The sequence below is a fragment of the Ovis canadensis genome, chromosome 25 (assembly GCF_042477335.2).
Source record: "Ovis canadensis isolate MfBH-ARS-UI-01 breed Bighorn chromosome 25, ARS-UI_OviCan_v2, whole genome shotgun sequence".
NCBI classification, from domain to species: Eukaryota; Metazoa; Chordata; class Mammalia; order Artiodactyla; family Bovidae; genus Ovis; species Ovis canadensis.
This window is the reverse complement of record NC_091269.1, coordinates 50,259,635-50,284,446: the sequence shown is the minus strand read 5'-3', so window position 1 is coordinate 50,284,446 and position 24,812 is coordinate 50,259,635. Positions and strand designations below refer to the sequence as shown.

Genomic DNA, 24,812 nt, shown 5'->3' with positions numbered 1-24,812 from the left:
ACAGCAGGTTTGCTAGAGAAGGGATTTGTGGTTTTGCTTTAGGCTGTTGTCTTCAAGGCAAGCTTTTTGTGTGTCTGCTGTAGCTGGGCATTTATTTCGCTTCCTGAGATTAATTGATGGCAAGTGGCATTCCTTGCTCTGTAAATCCTCAAAACAATGATCTTTTATTCTTTTTTTGAAGTCAGGCATGCTTAATTTCTAGCTGTGGACTATGGAGGTGTGAGCTGAGATTCAAGAAGCATAGCTATGAAAAATTTAACTCACTGGGGCTTCTCACTGGGGCAACTCAGTTGTTATAAAAATGTGGGTATTCCTAAATGCAGTCTTCAGATATCAGGACAAGACAAAAGCATGTCTAGCTTTAATTGATTATTGAGGCTCTCCTTAGCACATTGTCCTGACAGGGGCTCATGGGGAAATTTTCTACTGATTATTCACGCCAGCTGTGCATTTCATAACTGCCCGACATGCTGCTTTTCCTCTCTTTGCAGCATAGGGCACTGCGGCTTGGGGTACTGCCGCGGGGAATGAACATGACCCAGCTGCTTCCTGCAAGTGGGAAGGCGTGAGATAGGGACCAAGCACCACTGACTTCCAGTTAAGAAGACTTCTCTCGGCAAAGCCTCGTTCTCTTCCCTCTAGCTGTGTTATCTTAGCCACATACTTACCCACATTCTCTTTCCCATCCATGCAAATGGATCGTAATAACAGAAACTGCCGGCATCGTTGTGATGAGTACATCACAAAATGTAGGTCAAAGTCTTACCACAGCAACATTTGTAAGAGCCCAACCCAGGAGGGCTGTTCATCTTAGTAGCAATAGTAGTAATATCGTAGTCAGTGGAATAGTAGAACCCGTCTTTATTATGGAACCACTCTCTCTTTCCTGTCTCCTTTCCACCATTATAAGAGCTACAGACACATGACTGGATTCTTTGTTGTTGTTGTCCAGTCGTGTCTGACTCTTTGTGACCCCTTGGACTGCAGCTCGCCAGGCTTCCCTGTCCTTCACCATCTCCCAGAGCTTGCTCACACTCATGTCCGTTGAGTTGGTGTTGTCATCCAACCATCTCGTCCTCTGTCGTCCCTTCTCCTTCTGGCTTCAATCTTTCCCGGCATCAGGGTCTTTTCTAAAGTTGGCTCTTCACATCAGGTGGTCAAAGTATTAGAGCTTCAGCTTCAGTATTAGGCCTGCCAATGAATATTCAGGATTGATTTCCTTTAGGACTGACAAGTTTGATCTCCTTGCAGTCCAAGGGACTCTCAAGAGTCTTCTTCAATACCACAGTTCAAAAGCATCAGTTCTTCGGCACTCAGCCTTCTTTATAGTCCAACTCTCACATCCATACATGACTACTGGAAAAACCAGTTTCGACTATACAGACCTTTGTTGGCAAAATTATGTCTCTGCTTTTTAATACACTGTCTAGGTTTGTCATAGCTTTTCTTCCAAGGAGCAAGCATGTTTTAATTTCATGGCTGCAGTCACCATTTGCAGCAGTTTTGGGGCCCCCCAAAATAAAGTCTGTCACTATTTCCATTGTTTCCCCATCTATTTGCTATGAAGTGATGGGACTGGATGCCATGATCTTCGTTTTTTTGAATGCTGAGTTTTAAGCCAATTTTTTCACTCTCCTCTTTCACTTTCAAGAGGCTCTTTAGCTTTTCTTTGCTTTCTGCCATAAGGGTGGTGTCATCTGCATATCTGAGGTTATTGATATCTCTCCCACCAACTTTGATTCTAGCTTGTGCTTCTAGCCTGGCATTTTGCATGATGTACTCTAAATATAAGTTAAATAAGCAGGGTGACAATATACAGCCTTGACATACTCCTTGCCGAATTTGGAACCAGTCTTTTATTCCATATCCGATTTTAACTGTTGCTTCTTGACTTGCATGCAGATTTCTCAAGAGGTGAGTAAGGTGGTCTGGTATTCCCATTTCTTTAAGAATTTTCCACAGTTGTGATCCACACAATCAAAGGCTGTGGCATAGTTGACGAAGCAGAAGTATACGTTTTTCTAGAATTCTCTTGATTTTTCTATGAGCCAACAAATATTGGCAATTTGATCTCTGGTTCCTCTGCCTTTTCTAAACACAGCCTGAACATCTGCTAGTTCTTGGTTCGCAGACTGTTGCAGTCTAGCTTGGAGAATTTTGAGCATTACTTTGCTAGCATGTGAAATGAGTACAATTGTGCAGTAGTTTGAACATTCTTTGGCGTTGCCTTTCTTTGGGATTAGAATGAAAACTGACCTTTTCCAGTCCTGTGGCCACTGCTGAGTTTTTTCAAATTTGCTGGCATATTGAGTACAGTACTTTAACAGCATCATTTTTCAGGATTTGAAATAGCTCAGTTGGAATTCCATCACCTCCACTAGCTTTGCTGTAGTGATGCTTACAAAGGCCCACTTGACTTCACATTCCAGGATGTCTGGCTCTAGGTCACAACATCGTGGTTATCTGGGTCATTAAGATCTTTTTTGTACAGTTCTTTCATGTATTCTTGCCATCTCATCTTAGCATCTTCTGCTTCTATTAGGTCCATACTGTTTCTGTCCTTTATTATGCCCATGTTTGCATGAAATATTCCCTTGGTATCTCTAATGAAGAGATCTCTAGTCTTCCCCATTCTATTGTTTTCCTCTATTTCTTTGCACTGAGCACTGAGGAAGGCTTTCTTATCTCTCCTTGCTATTCTTTGGAACTCTGCAATCAGATGGGTATATCTTTCCTTTTCTCCTTTGACTTTCACCTCTTTTCTTAGCTATTTGGAAGGCCTCCTCAGACAACCATTTTGCCTTTTTGTATTTCTTTTTCTTGGGGATGGTTTTTGATCACCACTTCTTGTGCAGTGTTATGAATCTCCATCCATAGGTCTTCAGACACTCTGTCTATCAGATCTAATCCCTTGAGTCTATTTGTAATATTACAAATAGATTATACAGTATTCCACTGTATAATCATAAGAGACTTGATTTAGGTCATACCTGAATGGCCTAGTGGTTTTCCCTACCTTCTTCAATTTAAGTCTGAATTTTGCAATAAGAAGCTCATGGGCTGAGCCACAGTCAGCTCCTGGTCTTGTTTTGCTGACTGTATAGAGCTTCTCCATCTTCGGCTGCAAAGAATATAATCAATCTGATTTCGGTATTGACTGTCTGGTGATGTGTAAGCAAAGTATAAAGAATGATAATAATAATAGTAGTTAACATTTAGTGAGGGCATGCTCTGTGCCAGGTGCACACCATGTCTTTACTCAGACTGTCCTTCAATTGACACCGTTAGTTAATGATGACATTTAACACTTCCATTTTACAAATGAAGAAACTGGCACAATGTAGCAAGTAGTAGATGAGCCAAAATTTGAAGACAAACATTTTGGCTCTGAAGCCAGTATACACAAGCACTACGCTAAAGAAATAGTTGGTTTTCTTCTATCGGTGGTATCCACTTCCAAAAACTCCCTTGGAGGATCAGCTCTCTTGGTTCCACTGAACAAATTAACGGGTTGGTGTCTTGGCTTCTTCTTTTTCTTTGGATGGGGTTGTCAGAGGTATTGATCTTCAAATGCATAAGTTAAAGACCAGGAAGCCTCCCAGGCAGAGCAGATCTAATTGGGTATGTATGTGGCCCAAACTCTCTCGTGAAGATATTGTATATTTCTGGTATGTTTCCATGTATTCCTAAACTGATGGCAGGATACTTCTTTCCTTTAAATGAACAGATGAGCCCTAAGGTGCAAGAGGACAGCCGGGGTGATCAATGGAGTGACATCTGGTCAATTGTGCCCATTTTTATTCAAGGTACACAACTGTATTAATTAGCTCAGGCTGCCATAACAAAGTTCACAGACTGAGTGTCTTAAACAACAGAAATTAATTTTCTTATAGCTCTAGAGGTTGGAAGTTCAAGATGAAGCTGTTGGCGGGGTTGGTTCCTTCTGAAGCCATAAAGGAAGGATCTGTTTCAGGCCTCTCTTCTTGCTGATAGATGGCCTCTTCTCCTTGTGACGTCACATCTTCTTCCTTCTGAATATGCTTGCCTGAAGTTCCTCCTTTTGTAAGGACAACAGTCATACCGAATTACGGCCTGCCCTAGTGACTCCAGTTTAACTGTGCTACCTCTTTAATTTTGAGCATATCTCAAAATACAGTTACAGTCTGAGATGCTAGGAGTTAGGGCTACAACATACAGATTTTGTGGGATGGAGGGGGATACAATTCAGTCCGTAACAACTACACAGCAGATATCCTTCCCTCATAGTTTCACCCTAAAACAAGGCATGTAGGTGGTGAATAACAAATGAGCCTTGAATCAATTATGGTCCATTTGGTGGGAGTTGGGATTACTTTGTGAGTTGAGGAAGCATATAAAATAGTTCAGATGCGAAGGGCAGTGTCTAGGATTGGTCCTTGGTTCCAGCTAAGTCTTTAAAGGAGTTTTCTGGGAACTTGTAAAAGTGACTCTCTTCCTCATTTTGTAAACTAATAAAGATGAGATTCACTATTCGGGGAGGTTTCTGATGGTCCTCCTTTCCACGTATAACAAACTGCCTTATTCTTCTCCTGGGCCTCCCCTAACCAAAGCACTGTTGATTGACATGCTCAAGGAGCAGAAGTTCCTGTGGAATGACTGACTCTTTACTCTTAACCTATGTCAGAGATCTCTCAGTAGCCTAAGCCACCCTATGTCACTTGCACCGATGCAGGAACAGACATGGCGAAGAAACATATCCTGTCTGGCCCAGAGTAGTGACAGACTCTCATGCTAAGATTCTCATTCACATTCTAAGATTCCTCCCAGACATCTGGTAAATCTAGTTAATAGGGAGTAGTTCTAGTTATCAGTCTTCAGGATTAGTGCTACTTATCCTCCATCTTTGCTCCAAAAACAACTTTTCTATGCGTACTGTGTGCCCTCCAGCCTTTTGATACCCACTAGTGGTTAAAAAATACAAACTCTCCAGGCACCTCTTGTTCGTTGAGAGAACAGTGCTTCAAATCTTAAAGATCTTCGAGGCTCACCCAACATTTACAATGAAATCCCCTCTGTTTCCACAGCTTCTTAGGAATGTCTCAAATGATGAGCGATCCACTGCCTTGGGAAACAACTCATGTCATTTTAAAAATACTTCCCATTTGTATGACATTCTTCTATTTTGGAAACTTGAGTTGGGCTCTATCCAAACCCTAGTGTGAGCTCCATCGGTCACATTCAATCAGCTGAACCTATCTCTTCCACTTGACTCCCAGTGCACGTCTGAGTGCCACTTGGGAGCCTGGCCTGAGTCTTCTGTACCTTAGGTCAGGCAATACAACATCTCCAAGATAACATCTTTTGTTTGGATCTTCTTTGGGGCCTCAATCCTCTGAATGGCTTCTAGTGGATCATGACTAAAATAGGCTGAGATTCCTTCTCACCTTTCAGGGCTCAGAGCAAATGTTACCTTCTTTGTGAAGGTCTCCTTGATCACTCAAATACCAGGCAACTGACAACTTTCTTGGTATTCTCAGGCCACCTTGTACATTACTTTGCTATAACACTTGCTGCAGTGTTATCACCACTGTTGATGGGCATTTTCTCTCTTGCTCAGTGTATGATAACCCTTTCTTTAACAAGGGACTGAGCCTTCATCATTATAGTCTCCTCCATTCCTGGCACAGAAGAGGGGGTTCAGGTTTACTGGTTGCTTTACTGATTCAAGAAACCAAAGGTCAAATTTCAGGTACCATGACTAGTCAGAAAAGGAAATATGTTTGTTCAGGGAGATTTTTGAGTCTTCAGATGATCTTCTTTTAGGAACATCCTGGACGACTTATATTTAAATGATCTTGGGGCAGGCTGAGAGGCTTGCAGGAAGCACAGAGTGCAACATGGTTTACCTCTGAGACCTCCCTGATGCTTCTAAATGTTCCAGCACAAATCCTGGCTTGCAGCTCTAGTGTCAAATAATATGTGGGGTACCCAAATCCTCACCCTAGTTAATGAGGCTTGACATTAAAAAGCTGTCTTTTTCTTCTCATTGAGGGGCAGTTGATCATCAGGCTTGCTTGTTTACATTTCTAAGATGAGGGTTGGAGACCAGTATAACCAAGGGATGATTCCTCCCAAGAAAGATAGGAAATCAAAATGTATCTCCTCCCTTTCAAGGCACATATCTTCCAAAAGGAATTTTGGCCAGCTTGCTACATCATTTGCTTGCTTGCTAATATTATATGAATATAAATCCTGAATATTGGGGGCAGGAATACTCAGAAGTATTCCTTGAGATAATACTTCCTCTCCAACCAATAAGCAAACTGACTCTGTATCTTCAGGGAAAATTTGTTAAGACTCTCTTCCAACTAAAATACATTCTAGGGCTAGGAAGAAAGAATCTGTTCTGTTCATTTTCTCAGACTCCTTCTTTATGGTGAGTAGTGGATATCTATAGAACTCTTAAAAAATTCTTCAAGGACAAAAATATTCAAGTTTTCTCTTGCTATGATCTGTAACCCATTCTTATCAGCAACTGCCTCTTTATTTTAGCATTTGGGGCTGAGTTCAGTGTTTGAAAGGTGACCTGCTGGTTTACGACACTTCCAGACTTTGCAGCAACCCAGCTACTGAGATGTTATTCCGAGCTGATTGTTCTCCTTTTAAGATCAGATATGACAGTTCCTGTAGTAATCTAGCATGTTCATGGAAGATAACTTTGTAGGATTGCCCTGCACAATATTTGTCATTTGGTGCAGCCTAAAAGAAAATTCGCAGGAATAAATAAATGCAGCCTTAAGTGGGATTGGGAGGCCTGCTAGGAGGGCCGTGGTAGGAATCCTAAATGTTCAATTCTGGGTCTCTGGACCGTAACAGAGGGACTGCTATTACACCGTCTATGTTCCAAACATACAGATGAGAAACATCAGAGAAATTTCAGAGGAGGAAATGTTAAGAACTGAAAGTTCACTTTTAAGCTTGAAATAGATGGTTCAAAAGGTAAAATAACTTTAAACTTTTGACGTTTCAACTTATTTATATTTTCTATTTCAAATTGATGAGATTATTCAGGAGAAATAGTTCCACTGTACAGATAGGTAGCAATGCCTGGGATACTGTCCTAATTTTACATGGTCATTGTGTTAGACACTCAAATACCTCCCTCAAAATGCAGGTCCAGAATCTCTGTCAGAGATAGAATGTAGACAACAGATATGGGCCAAGATGCAGGATTTATATTTCTTATGCTGTAAGCTCATTAGAGCTGCCTGATTCTATTGTATTTCGTACGGTCGTTGGTAAGGCTCTGCCAGTCCGCTGGAGGGGAGGCCTCTACAGAGACATCTTTTTTCTCCACCAGTAAATAAGGCAAGAGCAAGTGAATGTAGCTCTGAGAATTCAAGACAAGTTTATTAAGATGCCTCTGAGCTCGAGGCTCTCCTCTATGGAGGGAGTGTGGCAGGTGGGAGGTGAAAGCGCAGGTGGGGGCAGTGCATCATTGGACAGTGCGTGCAAATACAGTTGTCAAGGCAAGGAGAGAGGGCGTTGTTTAGTATTGAAATCATGTATTCCAGATGTGGGCATTTGGTAGTCAATCTGCTCTGAAGTGACATGCTGCTGAATCTTTAAAGGGCTTCAGCCAGGGAGAGCAAAATCTGATTGGGCAAATTGCTAAAATATTTAAAGTGCAGCCTGTTAAAGCTTTTACTGCGAAGAGCATCACGTCAGAAGTTGTAGTCAGAAAGAGCGAGTAATTGGCTTTCCATCCTCATGCCAGTCAGTCAGCATGAGGCTCTATTCCTATTCTTTCCTCTTCATTGCCAATGCTAATAACAACCCTTTGGGTGTGCACGTGTGTGTGTGTGTCATGGAGAGACTAGATAGCTGGTAAATGAGAATAGAAGGAGTGAGACATCCCTAAGAAGGGAGACTGAATCCACAAAGTGATGTGAAGTCCATTGTAGAGAAAGGGGAATGGGAGAGAAAGGCAGAATTCCTACCCAGCACAGGTCACCTGCATGTCCAGGAGGTGATGGGGGTTCGGGGCAGTTACCTTTCACAGGATGGGTTCTGCAAGTAAAAGACTGGCCTTCAGTGACAAGCACTTCCTCCGCTTCTCCCACCTCCTCTGAGATGTAACTCAGGGGGCACTTTCCATTTATAATTTATTACATTTTCCACTTAGGTTTTCCTGTGCTTTTCTCCCCAGGCATGACCCCTTGTTAATTCCTGGCAATGATCAGATTGACAACATGGACTCCAATGTGAAGAAATATGACTCTACTGGGATGTTTCACTGGTGTGCGCCCAAGGAGATAGAGAAAGTCATCCTGGTGAGTGACAGGTTGCAGAATCTGTGCCATCCGCTTCTGTCCCAAATTATATTTGCTGTGAATGAAGTTTTCCTAGCTGAGTGGTGGGGTGTTTGTTCCTGGCCCTAATTATTTTTGGTAATTAATATTCAGGACATATGTTGAAGCAGCTAGAACTCGTATCAGAGCATGACCCAAGAGTGGAATTTTTGATCTCCGAATATGTATTGGCTCATTACCTTAGGGCGTGAAAGCCATCAAGGGAGGCAGTATGTACCATAACCCCTGTAGGCGTGGTTGTCAGGCCAGAGCATGCCTGTGCTTAGCTGCGTGGCCTTGGACCAGTCCCTTGAAGGATTTGCACTTCGTCACTTATATGTAGGAAGATGGGATAAGAATGACCTTAACTCATCGAATTGTAGTGAAGATTAAAACTCAAAATAGGCCTCCATAAACTTACCTATTTTTATTATATATTAAATGCCATGAAGAAATCTGAATGCTACCTGTATCATCGTTTGTTTATAATAGTGTCTTGTATCTTTCTAGATAATATATTTGCATATTTGTGGTCCTTAGCTCACGAGGTAGGCAGGCAAATCCCACTTGCTGATGACGACAAAGATGACCATGATCCACCTCGGAAAGGCTGGAGCTTATCGCCCTGTTTCCTGGTTGACTCATCTCAGTAGCAGCAGTGGGCTTCTTCTGGTCTGTCTCAGGAATGTCAGAATAGATAATAATCCATGCTATTCTTTAGACTTGTCCGATTAACAGCTTAAGGTTTTACGCCTACATCGGCTTTCCTACCCATTTATTGTCTTGCTAATCCATGCAAAATGGATTAATAATCAGGAAGGTCAGATGGAAAGGCTCTTCCTCCCTTGTGCTTTCTAATCCTCAGATTGCTGAGGCCTGCTCCTTTATGTCAGCCAGGAAAATCCTATCATTGCTGATGTTATGGCCACTGTTCCTAAGAAAGGAAGGTTCCAGTTCCTCAGAATGCCTTTGTGCTCTAATCCACTAGGTTTTTCCCTGTGTTTTATCTGAATATGTGTGTGACTTCTCAATTTAATTATAATCAAGCATTAAGAACCAATACAGCTCTGTTCTGGAGGCTGTTTGGGAGGTGTGAAAGTGGCAGACAAAAGCATAGAAAGTCTGAATTCTCAGGAACTAACCCTTTCCAAGGAGTACAAATGGTTCTCATTACAAAGCTGCTGCTTTTGTTTATATTCTGATGGTGTATCTGCCCCACTTTTGCTCTGGGGATATAAACTCATCCTGGTGTTACCCACCTTGGGGCATGTCAGAAGCTGGATTGACATTTCAGGATGCAAGCTTTTTCGATGGCTTGCCTAGATAATTCTGAGAAGTGCATGGCTGACACTCAAAGCACCCTACCAGCACCAAAGAGTTTAATGAGGTGAATTACTACTTCTCTCATCTGAAAAATAGGATCATTTAACAAAACCTATTTAACAAACCTGTTACGTGTTAGACACTTGTTCTTGTTGCTAAAGATACAACCCCTGACAACAGCTGGTCTCATAACTCTTGTACTCTAGTGGGGACAAAGACCAGATCTCAAGATAGACAATGACTATGTAATAACATTTTAGATATTGATAAAATGCTATGAAGAAAATAAAATGAGGTCATGGGCTAAACCAACCCTGAATATCCATTGGAAGGACTGAAGCTGAAGCTTCAAAACTTTGGCCACCTGATGTGAAGAGCTGACTCATTGGGAAAGACCCTGATGCTGGGAAAGATTGAGGGTAGGAAGAGAAGGGGGCAATCAGAGGATGAGGTGGTTAGATGGCATCACTGACTCAATGGACATGAGTTTGAGCAAACTCTAGGAGATGGTGAAGCACAGGAAAGCCCAGCATGCTGTAGCAGTCCATGGGGTTGCAAAGAGCCAGACAGGACTTAGCAACTGAACAACAGCAGCAATGTGGGCTAGAAGGGGCTTCCCAGGTGGTACAGTGGTAAAGAATGTACCTGCCAATAAAGCAGATGCAAGAGACATGGGTTCAATCCCTGGGTCAGGAAGCTACCCTGGAGAAGGAAATGGCAACCCACTCCAGTATCCTTTTCTGGGAAATCCCACAGACCAAGGAGCCTGGAGGGCTACAGTCCATGTCACAAGAGTTGGATGCAATGGAGCACCCACACATGCATGGGCTAGAAAGGGACTTGTAGGTGCTGTTTAGACAGTATGGTCCAAAAAACCCTTTGTCAAATAACCCTCCCAAAGAGATGAGAATGCTTTCAAGAGCCAGCTACATGCGGATTGTTTGTGGATGTAGGATACTACCTGCTTTGGGAGTTAGAAAATTTGAGATGGCTATCATTTTGAGAAAATGACCATCTAATTAAAAGATATAATATACCATGAAACAATATATTAAAAGCTAAGCGTGACAAGACACAAAATGTTGTTTCACTCTAGCATGTATTTAAGTGGCCAGGGAAATCTTATTAGATACAAACAGGTTGAGTTCAGAAGGGGTTAATGGCTGTGAAGGCCCCACATGGAATAGGCCTTGAAGGATACATAGGAAAAAGAAGATACACTCGAGTAGTTTCTCCACTGGGTCTAATGTCTGACTGAATCAGTCTCCCCAGGGCTACATCCTGGGAATTGGGGTCTTTACCAGGTTCTCCAGGTGATACTGCTCTGGTTAGTCTGAGGATCTGGTGTGTTGGACACCAGATCTAAGCTCCTGGGATTAGCACAGTGAACGGCCAGTCTGCTAACTGGTGCTTTCCCTAGGTCCCACGTCTAGATTTCCGGCCCCTATTCTGAACTTAGTTTGTATTTCCCAGGCTTCCTGAAGGGAGCTAGCCTCCCAAATGACCTGGCCAAATAAAACTAATCAGGAGTCCCATCACAGCACATTACAGACAGGTTGACCCTCTGCTGCTGATACCTAGACATGCATGCTCCATCCAGCCAAGATAACTCACTCATCCATGAAGCAGCGATGGGGATGTGACTCCCTAGTGGCTTCTCCTTGGTCACCATTTATAAGACATGTTTTATGGCCTGCATCTTAGATGTCCCTGTACTGTTGCAGAGAGAAACCAATAATGGTGACAGCCTCTGCTTTATTCTAACGATCAGAGAGTAAAAGCTAGCTTCTTCCTCTCCTTGGGGGTTGCTGTAATAACCCTGACATTGTCATGAATTGCAATATTGGCATTTAAACAATCAATACACTGGTCAATTCTAGAGATTAAATTGAGCAGAGTTTGATATGTGCAGTGGACATTAATATGCCTCCCCAAAGCATTGTAAGCCACATGGGGCCATCCAGACATGCAGTGGGTGGACTGGGAGGAAGAAAGGAAGTTGGGAGGCATTGGACCAGAAAGAGAGGCAGAGAAAGACCCACAACTGGCCTCCTGTGTTGCTCTTTGCACGAACACAGTAAGCAGAGGGGCCAGCAGGGGTTGATGGTTTAATTGTCCTGGGAAGCTTTAACTGGGGTGATTTTATTCTTTCATTTGTTTCCTTTGTGAATTATAGGCCTAGAGTTGGGGGAAGATGGGGGCCTGTTGCTCTTGCTGTTATGATCCTTTTCGTGGTTGTTTGGGAGTCTTCCTCTGATGACTTAACACAAGTGGTCACTCTAGTTGTGTCCCTGGAAACCCTAAGGCAGCAGTGGATAGTGGTCGGCAAACTCTCTTTATAAAGGGTCATATAACAAAGAATTTAGGCTTTGCTGGCCATAGGGTCTCTGTCACAGCTAATCACCTCTGCTTCTGTAATGTAAAACCAGCCATTGGCAATACCTAAATCAGTAAGACCAGCCGTGTTGTGATAAAACTTTCTTGGAATTTGAACTTCATATAATTTTTGCGTAGTGTGAGATATTTTTCTTTTGATTTTTTTTGCCAACAATTTTCAAACATAAAAACCAATTTTTGCTCACTGGCCAGAGATAAGCAGGTAGTGGGTTAGATTTGGCCTGTGAGTCATAGTTTGCTAGCCCCTGGCTTTGGATATCATTTTCTACCTTCTGATGTAGTAATGTCCTGTGAGATCCCATTGATGAGTCTCGAATTCAAAACTCATCTCTTAAGCCAAGGCCAGCATGAGTCTGACTATTTTATCATCATCTCAGCACCAAAGGAAAACAGTTTTATCAACAATTTCCTGGAAACTAAGACTTCCTTTTACAAATGACGTCAGTATTGCTCTTCTTTCTTATTTCTCCCCCTGAATCCTGTTCATATGTATGTATGGCATAGCTTCCTTAAATATTTTTTAAAAGAAAGTAGTGATGTGTGTGAATATATGTTTGTCTTGTTGTTTAACCATGAAGTCGTGTCTGACTCTTTGCAACCCCACGGGCTTCATATTTATTACATCAGTACAGTTTATATACATATACTCGAGTCATAGGTGTGTATTCCCTGGTGGCTCAGATGGTAAAGAATCTTCCTGCAATGTGGGAGTCCCAGGTTTTATTCCTGGATCAGGAAGATCCCCTTGGAGAAGGGAATGGCTACCCACTCCAGTGTTCTTGCCTGGAGAATCCCATGGGGCGAGGAGTCTAGTGAGCTTTAGTCCATGGGGTTGCAAAGAGTCAGACATGAGTGAGTGATTAACACATGGCATGAATATAACATTGAAGGAATAAAAAGTAATAGTACATAGTAAGCACTCCGTGATTGTTTACTTGCTATTTTACAAAAGTGATGTTCCCGTCCCTTCCACAACCCCGTGGGGTCTTCTGTTCCAATGCTTGTGCTCTTCTCCCCCTGGTAGACCCGAAGTGAAGCTGCAATGACCGTCCTGAGCGGCCACGTGGTGGTCTGCATCTTTGGCGATGTCAGTTCTGCTCTGATTGGCCTTCGGAACCTGGTGATGCCACTCCGTGCCAGCAACTTTCACTACCACGAGCTCAAGCACATTGTGTTTGTGGGTTCCATCGAGTACCTCAAGCGGGAATGGGAGACGCTGCATAACTTCCCCAAGGTTTCCATCTTGCCTGTAAGTCCAGGGTCACGTTATCAATGCTGTTTTCTCCTTTTTATTCACAAAAGAGAAATCCCAGATGAATATAATGGTTGTAGCTTTGATCATGCCTCTGCTTCTTCATCTGGTTATGGGCCTGAGGACTCAGCCCTTCCCCTACACTCTGTCTAGGAATATCCAAACCCTGAGAGACCTTATTAAAAGGAATTTGCAGCCAAGTTCAGTCGCTCACCAGACATGGAGTTTAGCTGGTATCAAATGTATTAACCATATCAGTGTCTAAACACTTTCTCTCTTACCTACCCAAACCCAGTGCTTTGCAGTATTATAATGCTTATAGTGGAATTTACATATGGAGCTATTTATATCACTCTATTTATGGCATTATAACTGCTTGGAGAAATCTTATTTTATCTTGTTCTGTTTTTAACTAAATGTATTTAACAGAATTTTTATTTCTGCTGTGCAGAGGACCAACCCCATCTGCTGGCCAACCCCTCCTTCCATCATAGCCATTTAGAAACCCTGTAATGTTTTCATGCCATTGCATGTGAACACGTGTGTGCCCATGTGTGCCTGTGATATTATTGATTATAAAACACATAAAAGGAACAGTTTTGGACTCCACAGTTTAATGTGAGGGCACGGGATTCATGATTTGAGAGTCATGTAACTACTTCCTTAATTAGTAATCAATATATTTTCTATAAATTCCCAAATAATTGGAGAGCACTTTACATTTTAACCTTTCCTATAGTTCTTCAAGCTACAAATCCACGCAAATGCTACTTGTCTCCAAACATTTTTCTTGGAAGTTCATATCCCTAAAACTGAGGAATACAAATTTGATTCTATATTTCAAGAAGTCTGGATTTTTCCCCACTTTTGAAGCTAAAATTCATTTTTTCTGTTATTAGCTTCTAGAATCTCAGAAAGGGGAAGAATCAAGTAAGATAATTCAATAAGGATGACAAAAATCTATCCACAAGCAATGCCATTTTGTAGCTACCATGTATCCTTATATATACCTAGCACAATAGACAATAAATATATAAAGAAGTGAGAAAAATATAGACAGAGATCTTTGGGATGCTGGACCCCAAACTCACTGACTTGATGAACACAATGTGGTGCAAAATAGCCACCTGCAGAAAAGCAAATAATCTTACACAGAAGAGCATATGCAGAGATATACCTTGCTAATTTCAGGAACATGATAGTTGTGATTACATATTTCCACCATTATTTTTCCTACCTGTGCCTTCCTACATGTCCTTGGGAGCAGTAGACTGGGGTATAAAAGTATTTTGTAAAGAGCTTATTGTTTTTCTGGGATACAGGAGTCCATGTATATGTTGGTGGTCTGTGTATAATGTTTGCTATGTATGGATATTTGTTGTGAGTGCTTCCTTCGTCATGCCCTTGTACACATCTACTCATCTGCCTATGTCTATATGAACTAGTTCTCCTGTTTGCAGCTTCTCCTATTTCAAACCTTCCAAAATTTAGCACACTCAAGACAGCATATTTGTACAAAATGGATCCTCACCTTTTTCTTCACCTATTTCATTCCTTAAACAGGGCCCCACATATAGGGCCATCCCAAAGAAACACGGACTTCTCAGGTGGTGCTGCTGCTGCTGCTAAGTCACTTCAGTCGTGTCCGACTCTGTGAAACCCCATAGACGGCAGCCCACCAGGCTCCCCCTCCCTGGGATTCTCCAGGCAGGAACACTGGAGTGGGTTTTCCATTTCCTTCTCCAATGTATGAAGGTGCTAGTGGTAACGAACCCACGTGCTAATGCAGGAGACTTAAGAAGTGTGGCTTCAATCCCTGGATCAGGAAGATCCCCTGGAGGAGGGCATGGCAAATCATTCCAGTATTCTTATCTGGAGAATCCCATGGATAGAGGAGCCTGGAGAGCTATGGTCCATGGGGTTGCAAAGAGTCAGAAATGACTGAAGCAACTTAGCACACGTAGAGAAACACAAAGTGTTTCTGTGTATGTCATTTGTATTACTTGAGTTTTGAAATCATGTGTGTACAGCTGTACAGGGATTGTCATATATATCACAATTACTGCTGGATTTTCTGCAAGGTGAAAATTAAAAGAATATGGATGTAAGCAGTTGCAGCTTATGCATTGGTGAAATGATTCAGGAAGTTGGTCAGACTTACTTTGCACCAAAGACCCCAGGAAAAGAGGGGAGAGTTCTTCTCTCAAAAGATCCTGCTCCAGAGCTTGGAACTAGCAGCTTCCCCACCCTATAGGCCTCTTCCTCCATAATTTCATGTTGAAGCAATATTTTGGAGACTGAGAATAGAATCATTACTGCCACTGAGTCATAAAAAGAGGGCTGATGGCCTTGATCTCTGTGGCCAAGTCTAGTATTCTCAAAGTCCTCTTTCCAGGAAGGAGAACGAGAGGAAGGCATCCAGAGATAAAGGCAGTTGGCAGACCCTCTCCCTACTGGCTCAGTGAGTTGAAGGTAACTCGGATCTCTATGAAGGCACATTGGAAGCTGGATTCAGCCTGGAGGATGAGGGAGGCTGAGCTGGCCGTGAACTCCAAAATGATGCCTGTGGGGCCTTCTTATGTGGGATGGCCAGATTATTTGGCCATAGCCCTCTATGAGGACACAGAGCATGTGGGGGTCGTGCCCCATTCCTTCAATCCTAACCCTTATATTTTACCAGTAGCTACATTTATGACCTCTCTGTCATCCCTCCTTGCTCTGTTTTTATTTTTTCCCCATTGTTTTCTGTTGTTATGGGACATTTCAAAAAAATCTGTTTACTGGCTTATTTATTTTTAATTCCTCCAGTAATATACAAATACGTTCTTGTTATAAAATATTCAAACAAAAAAGAAGTATGTAAAGTCAAAAACAAACTTTCCTTCCAGTCTTATTCCCCTCCCTGGGGTAATTACTGTTATTAATTTAGTGTGTACTTTTTCTGAACTTTCTCTCTGAAAGTTCGTATATACACTCATGCACATATAGTTCTGTTTTGTGGGTGTCTTTTTACGTAAATGAAATCATACTTTCTGACTGTCTAGAACTTGTTTTCTGTTAATTTGCTTTACTTGCTCCTCTCTCTTTGAGATCCTTCCAAAGCAATACCTACACGGAGAACTCTTTTTCAGTCCTTTTACCTACTATGTAGACTTCCACTGTAAATCTATCTGATGGTGTATTTAACCATGCCTATGTTCTTGGACAATTACTCGACTTCCTTGTTTGTTTGTTTTTTTGCTGAAAATATGCAGTGAAATGATATGATGTGAAGCTTTACCCACCCTTTGCAAGATGCGCATTAATTGCCCTCTCTCCCACCTCTTCCAAATCGAGCACTGCATTCAGCCCCACCTCATCACACCATGCTCCCTGACTATTTCCCCTTGGCCGCCTTGGAAATTCTAGTTGGAGCTGCTGTCTTTTTGCCTGAAACAGAAGTGACTTGCTATTAAATAAACAGGCATTTGAAATCTACCCCTTTGTTACATTCTGAAAGCCAGAGGTTGCCACAGGACAGTTACTTAAATCAAGACAATTTCCAGGCAGGAAGAAGATGTAGAACCCTGGCATTATTCCTCTCCCTCGTTAGTTAGTAATAGCTTGATTGAGTATTGAGAGCAAGCCTAAAATGCTGCCATCAGCACCAACTACCCTTTAGATTAGCACACAGCTCCTATTCCCTTGAATGTAGTTAGGCCAGCTTAATGTCAAGGCATAAAAAAGATACTTGTTAAATAATTTCCCAGAGCTCTGGCTCAATCTTTAATTTGTTTTTATTTTTTCCCCCTCTTTCCCTTTCGTCCCTCAGTCTCATTTTTGCTTCTCCATTTTTTTTTTTTCTCTTTCTCTTTCCTCTATGCCAAAGGGTACGCCATTAAGTCGGGCTGATTTAAGGGCCGTCAACATCAACCTCTGTGACATGTGCGTTATCCTGTCAGCCAATCAGAATAATATTGATGATACTTCGCTGCAGGACAAGGAATGCATCTTGGCGTCACTCAACATCAAATCTATGCAGTTTGATGACAGCATCGGGGTCTTGCAGGCTAATTCCCAAGGTAAGGACAGCCTGTAATACTTCTCTGCTGTGCCTACAGGGGACAGGGGCTGGCAAGAGGGATATCCTTCACTCAGTAATTCAAAGAGGCTCACATCAGCCTGCCTGGTAGTGAAACCTGCTGTGGCTGCCACAGCTTTCAAAGGGGCATCTCCTGCCTCTTCTTGCCAGCCCAGGAAGCGGGCTTGAGACCTGAACACCCACACTGACAATAGACTGCCTTCCTGAGAATAATCCAGCTCTTAAAACACCACCCCCTCAGCCTTCCCAAACAGTGGCTTCATGACCAAGGTCGCCAGCTAAATGTCAGAGCACCGAAACAATGCTGGCCAAACAGTTCCAGTGTTTCTGCTTGACGCATATTTTTGCCATTGACAGAGCTGCATGGGGGTGTTAAGCTTTGCATTGTTATCGGCTGATCAGGGAATGGTGGTCTCTGGAGAGTGAGGACTATATGGACACTCAAAGTCATTTAGCAAGAGGTGACACTTGTCAGCCCGGAAAGCGTTCTCTGTAGGAGGCATGATGGCTTTAAACGACACATCTGCCATCTCTGCTCTGCCCCAGTCTTTCTTGTCATTTGCTCTGGGATCCTGGGCAGATGGTAACAAGTAAAGATGTTGTCTAGGAGTCTCAGAGAAGCAGCGCTGCTGAAACCCTCCAACAAACAACCTCACTCGTCATGGCCTGGACAGGATAGGATGGGAAGTATTTTCTGCCAAGTAACACCTCTTGTGTGGCTTTGCCATGAGCTGGAAAATCATTGTCACACACAGTCTGCTGGCTGGGTGGCATTGGGTGCCTGATGGGGACCTGAACGCCAGCACCCCAAGAGTAAAGGGGGAGGGTGCACAGCCCATGAGAATTGTAGCCACTGGGCCATGAAGCACCATCTTAGTGGCATGATAAAGCTCCATCCTGCAGCCTCGGCCCACGTGCCACTCAGCATCACCACTGCCCCCTTCTGAGGTCCCCTCAACATCACAATGAAGCCAGGAACAATAGTTCCTAGAATCCCTTTACCTGCACAGTTCTGGGCTGGAGTCTACCAATGAGAGCAGACTCTAGGGCCTATCTAGATGGTAGAAGAGAAAAAGAAGCCTTCATTCTTGGGAGGTAGTTATAGCCAGACCTTGAATAGATGCAAGGTTCAAAGCCACTCTCAGCGGAAACTTTGGCAACCGCTGGCTTTGCTACTTGAAATGGAGACTGGGGTGCGAGTTTCCCTGAGGGTCCTGAGGTTCTGGTGAGGTTCAGGAGAACTTCCCCCTTGGCGCTGCAAGTGAAATGGATAATACTGGCCTCTTTGACTGCTCCTCCAGCCCTTCTCTAGGCAGTGTCAGCCTCTAATTTTCCTCTTACCTGTAGCAGAACAGCTTCTATTCTTGACATACCCTGGTTGATACAGCCTGTAGCTTGGTTTTGGCCTCTCCCCTCCACCCTCCTTTGCCTTGCCCCCCAATTCAAATCTTGGTCTCCATTTGCTCAGTCATGCCGGCTGGACATATGCCAAGGCCCTAAGAAAGAGCCTAAACTCTTTCCCGCCTCCTGCACAGCCTGCTCAGGGAGCTGAGATGACAAAGGATGAGAGGAAGCAGTGAGCTTGTCTTTTTGGAGAAGGAAGAGGCAAGCTAGGTTTTGGTTTCTGCCTTTAAGGAGTTGATCTTCACTGCGTGTCTTCCCGCCCATACCCCAGCATGGGCATCACACAGGGACCATGCAGAAATGCAGACACTCATGCCCCCCAGACCTACCTGGTCAGAATCTGCATCCTAACAGCATCCCCAGGTGACTGTGTGCAGTACTTTAAGGTATAATAAATGTTCACATTAACAGTATGGGGTCCAGTGAACACACGACCCAACCCAGTTAGATGCCCCTCTTCTCCTGGCAGGAGCTAGCAGAGGGAATGGAAAAAAATAGAAGCAGGGGAAGTGCTCCCTTCAGGTGGAGAAGGAACCAAATTGGGGGGCAGGTGGGCAGGAAAAGACTCCCTTTTCCCAGCATGCCAGTTTCCTCCCAATTCAGTAATCATGATTTTCAAGGTCCTAGTTTAGAATCCTGACATACAGTATAGTCACATATGCATCTGATGTCGGTGTTCCTTCCAGCTCTCTTAAACCTTTTCCTAGACTCTGAGATCCTACTTAATGGCCAAACTGGTTAAAAAAAAATGCTTCCCCTCTCCTCTAAGATACTCACTCAATCTCAAAAGCCTTCTTTACTGTTTTTATCACAGCAATAAGCAAGAAAAGTAGATTTTGGAAGGAGAGAAGGAAGAATAAGGGAACTCATTTTTTTCTGCAATAAAGAGGGGCTCTTCTTTTGTGTAAACACACACACACACAAATACACACACACACACACACCCCAGAAGAGGCAGAGGATGTGCTCTATGGCTGGTGGTAGTCTTCAGAGACTCCTGGTTGGCACTGGAGTGGAGTGTACATCCCCCAGTAACCAGCAAGCATTTCATTCAACTCTTAATGAAGGACTATTGAAGCTGTAGCCTCACTGAGTCCATATTCCCCCTTGCTTTCTTATTCTACCTGCTCCTCTCTTGTTCTTGATCTTCTAACACTTCCCTGATGACCCTCTGACCTTCTAAAAGCAGTGGCCCTGTGGTGGCTATCAACGTAGGAAGTCACTCCTCCTTGATAGGTGGGTATTGTAAATTCACCTCTGGTTGCTCACTGTACAGCCCACTTCTCGGGTTCATCCCAGTCCATGGGATCAAATGGACGAACTGAGATGCCAACTGCTCCCCCTCCTTGAGACCCCGATGACCCACTAGAATGCCCCCCTGGTCTCAGATACTTTTGTTACCTTTCATCTGGGCATTTGGCATGACCAAGCTCCAAGTGGATTGGAATTACCCTGGGTCCGGAAGATGCCCTGGAGGAAAAAATGGCAACCCACTCCAGTATTCTTGCCTGGGAAATCCCATGGACAGGGGAGCCTGGTGGGCTACAGTCCATGGGGTCACAGAGAGTTGGACACAACTGAGCTATTGAGGTTGATCGCCACTCCCCACTTTCATCACTCTTTATTTTGTAGTCCTTATGAGATCCATTCCTTTGTCTCACCTTGAGAGTTATGTTTCCATCTCTTCAGAACATAGCAGGTCAGAACTGTGGACCCAGGACAGACATGTGTCCTCTGAGGCCACAGTATTCATGCAGCCTTACGGCAAGTTGTTCCAACATGAAATGAAACAAGATGTGTCTTAACATTGAGGAGGCAGAGTCTTCCCTGGGATTTGTGTCCAGACACTTGACATTGCGTGTTACTTGCTCTCCTAGACTCACAAAAGCTCTTTTTCCTCTTCTCTTTTCACATTCCCTTTTGGTGTCACTGTTCTAGCCCACATGGTGTCAGGACTGGGCCAGCATAGGGATTCAGGACCAGATACTTTCTGAAAAGATCTGAAATGTGATGGCTGGTTGTCAGAAACAATTACAGAGAAAGGCGGCATACTGTATGCTGGACGGTATATCCAATGTGACAGTTGAGTCTATGAGATGCAGTTTTAATATACAGCAGGCAAGACTGCAGTGACAATTATATAAAGCAGGTGAAGCCGCTTCTTGCTGGTCAGCAAACATCAGCTCAGAACCACTTTACAGCTCTTTACCAGCAACTAAGTGCCTTTATTTACAGAGCGCCTGTCACTTCCCTTTGGCTGGAGAGCTGGTGTATTATTTAGCACACATTTATCTGGGGAAAACACTTCAATTTAAATCAGCTGGTACAACAGTGGCTCTTGCCAGACTGTCTCCCTGTGGTTCTAAAAGATAGGAACCGAGTCTGATCTTTCAGTGGAGGGTGAGCAGAGGGAGGAAGGGTCTATTCACAGAGAGCTGCTTGAGTCAGACCCTGAAAGGAAGGATCATGCGATTGAGTTTCCCATTATGTGTTTCTTGCTGCTAAAGTAGAGTTGATTTACAAGGTTATATTAGTTTCAGGTGTACAACAGAGTGATTCGATATTTTTATAGATGATGCACCATTTAAAGTTATTATAAAATATTGGCTTTATTCCTTGTACTCTGCAATGTATCCTTATAGCTTATTTATTTTATGCATAGTAGTTTATGTCTAGGAGAAGGCAATGGCACCCCACTCCAGTACTCTTGCCTGGAGAATCCCATGGACGGAGGAGCCTGGTAGGCTGCAGTCCATGGGGTTGCTAAGAGTTGGACACGACTGAGCGACTTCACTTTCACTTTTCACTTTCATGCATTGGGGAAGGAAATGGCAACCTATTCCAGTGTTCTTGTCTGGAGAATCCCAGGGAAGGGGGAGCCTGGCGGGCTGCCATCTATGGGGTCACACAGAGTCGGACATGACTGAAGCGACTTAGCAGCAGCAGCAGCAGTTTATGTCTGTTAATCCCTTATTCCTATCTTATCCTATTCTTTCCTCTCTTGACTGATAACCACTAGTTTGTTGTCTGTATCTCTAAGTCTGTTTCTGTTTTGTTATGTACATTCACGTTTTATGTTTTATATTCCACATGTAAGTGATAACATACTATTTTTGTCTTTGACTTATTTCACTAAGCGTGATACCTTCTAGGTCAGTCCATGTCGTTGCAAATGGCAGAATTAAATTTTTTTATGGCTAATATTCATGTGTGTGTGTGTGTATATGTGTGTTGGGGGGGGCCATATCTTCTCTATCCATTCACCTTTTGGTGAATGTTCAGGTTCCTTCCATATCTTGACTATTATAAATAATGCTGCTGTGAACAGTGGGATTCATGCATTTTTTTGAATTAGCGTGTGTTTGTGGTTTTTTTTTTTTGGATGTATACCTAGGAGTGGAATTGCTATATTATGTGGTAGTTCTGTTTTTAGGTTTTTGCTATTATGCATTTACATCTAGTTATGAAATGAGCATCTGTAGCTTCTTCCTGCTTAACCTTCTAGTAAGAGTAAGTTTTAAGGGAAAGAAAGAGGAATAGGTGAGTGGCCACTATGTGTCAGGCACTATAGCTTCCGGAACACAAATGAGTACCGTACTCAACAGTGCAGAGCTCAAGTATAGGCTTGTTGCCTTGCTAAGCGTTTGGATTTATACAAATGTGATGATTAAATCTATCTTTTAAAAAGATGATAGCAAAAATATGACCATGGTTTAGAGGTGCAAAGAGATGGTGGCATGAGCTACATGAGAAGACTGCTTCAGTGGACTAAAAGGGATCAGATGAGGTCCGACAGGACAGGTTAGTGATGTTAGTTGTGAAGATGACAGAAATTGAGATAGATCTGAAATAGAGAAAACAGCCATTGAAGACCAGTTGATGGGAAGGAAGGTTGAAGACTGGTTGATAGGAAGGAAGGTTGAAGACTGGTTGATGGGAAGGAAGTGTGGATGAGCAAGGATGAGGAATTGGGAATGCATTTCAAGGTTGGCCATTGAGTAAATGTGAAAGTAATTAAGCAAAGGACCCAGAAGAAGAAATAGGCTTGGGAGAGAAGGTAAACATTTTGTCTTGGTTCATTTGTGTTGAAATTTTCCGGATAATATCCAGCAAGAAATAAGAACCTATGGTTATAAGGATAAAATTAGGTTTGAAATTATAGACTTGGGGGTCATTGGTGATAGACAGTGTATAGGCCTTGAGGATGGATATTTCTCAGGGAGACAAGCAGGGCAATTAAGAGAAAAGGGGTCAATATGGAACCTTGGGAAACATCAACATTGAAGGGACAAACAGAGGAAGAGAACCCAGTGAGAGGGCTGAGGACAAAGATTTAGGGGAATAGGAGTAGGTGGTAGGAAGGTAAATGAGAAGAGAGTTGAATAAATTCCAGAGCCACCATCTAGTGTCCTTATTGTTTGTCCCTATATGTGTTTTCTTGAGTAGACTCTGGGCTCTCTGAGAAACAAGGACTCTTCCTTATCTTGCTCATCTTCATGTCTCCAGTTTCTCTAAGCACAGGACCTGACAGAGCGTTGGCATGCCAGAAGAATTTGCTGGGCTGAACTGATTTGAAAGGAAACAGTGATTAGCACTGTCAGATACTGCAGAAAAGTCAAATAGACAAGGGCCTAAAAATGACAGCAGTGCATTTGACCCTCAGGAAGTTCCCGATGATCTTAACAAGAGCAGCTGCTGTAGCTTGTTACTGGTAGAAGCCATCATTCAGGCGGCGGAAGCCTTAATGTTAGGTAAGATTTGGAGACCCTTTATTACTCTTTCAAGTGGAGATAGGGAGAGAAATGGGATAGTTCAGAGGAGCTCAAAGAAAGGAATTCCTTTTTGTTTTTAGAAGAGGAAAAAATACGCCATAGTTGTTGCTACATAAGACTAGGCTGAAGCCCCAAAGAGGGAGAGAGTTTGAAGCTCTAGGACAGAGTTGTTAAATGATAAAGAGGAAATCAGAGAGAAGCAGGAGAGATCAGGTGACCTTTAAAAGGGTAAGAATGACTCCTGTTCCTCTGAGTCAGAGGGCTGGATGGGGAAGATGAAGCTGGAGGAAGCTTCAGTCTGATGGCTCCTCCTTTCTTTATGAAGCAACCAGCTTGGCCTTCCTTGAAGAGTTAAGGAGTTGGACAGTTTGGACAGGGAACTGATGGTAATCAAGGGTCAGCGCAGACATCATGGGAAACATGTAAGGAGATGATTGGATTTAGAGGGGGCTTGGAGGCAGATAGGCCAAAAATGAAGCAAGAAACAAATCCCTGTGAGGTCAAAGAACAGGACTGTGACGTAAAAAGTGGAGAGCCAAAGGGTGGGAGGTTTGAATAGAGAGAGGAATATGTGATGACCTCAGAGAATGAAGTGTTCCTTGCAGAGCCAGAACAGAGCTTGGTGGTATTGCCCTGAAAACAGTTCTTCTCCACAAGGACTTTGAGCCCAAAGCAAAGATCCCTTGGTCGCCACCAGCACCATCGCTACCACCATCACCACCACCCCTGGTAACAACAACCATAATAATGCTTATGCTTTATGAACATTTCCTGCCATTCTGTGGTAGGTATTTTGTCAACCAAGACAATAAGCATTTCTTAGAGCACCAGTTTCTAGCTTTCGCTGCACATTGTGATCACTTGAAAAATGTTAAATATATATATATATATATATATATATATATATATATATATATATATATATATATCTGCACCTGGGTTGCCCCTTAGCCATTGTGACTTAGCTGGTGGAAGGTTGCACAACCTGTGCATCAGGAGTTTCTGAAGCTCCCTGATGCTTCCCAGGTGCAGCTAGGGTCGAGAACCACTGTCCAGAACCATTCCTCTTGTCAGTCCTCAGAGGAGATGCATGAAATAAGAAGGTTACCATTTTGATTGTAAAAAAGAAGAAACTGAGGCTTAGAGAAGCTAAGTAATAATTTTAACCTGAATCTCCTGCTTTCCTGGAAATCCTAACCTATAAACCACTTTGTTTCTTTAGAACAATTCTGTTGTCTTGAGAGGGCTTCCCA

At 43.0% G+C, this 24,812-nt stretch overlaps 1 protein-coding gene across 7 annotated transcripts in view; it reads left to right on the top strand.

Annotated features, from left to right (window-relative positions):
* The window catches only part of KCNMA1 (potassium calcium-activated channel subfamily M alpha 1), a 764,306-nt gene that overhangs the window by 672,122 nt on the left and 67,372 nt on the right, over positions 1-24,812 (top strand). For all 7 annotated transcript variants that reach the window (XM_069572206.1, XM_069572205.1, XM_069572210.1 and 4 more), the window contains 3 exons: positions 8,189-8,312; positions 13,075-13,299; positions 17,171-17,363. In XM_069572206.1, the coding sequence (XP_069428307.1) occupies positions 8,189-8,312; positions 13,075-13,299; positions 17,171-17,363 (542 nt within the window). The remainder of the gene's footprint in view (positions 1-8,188; positions 8,313-13,074; positions 13,300-17,170; positions 17,364-24,812) is intronic.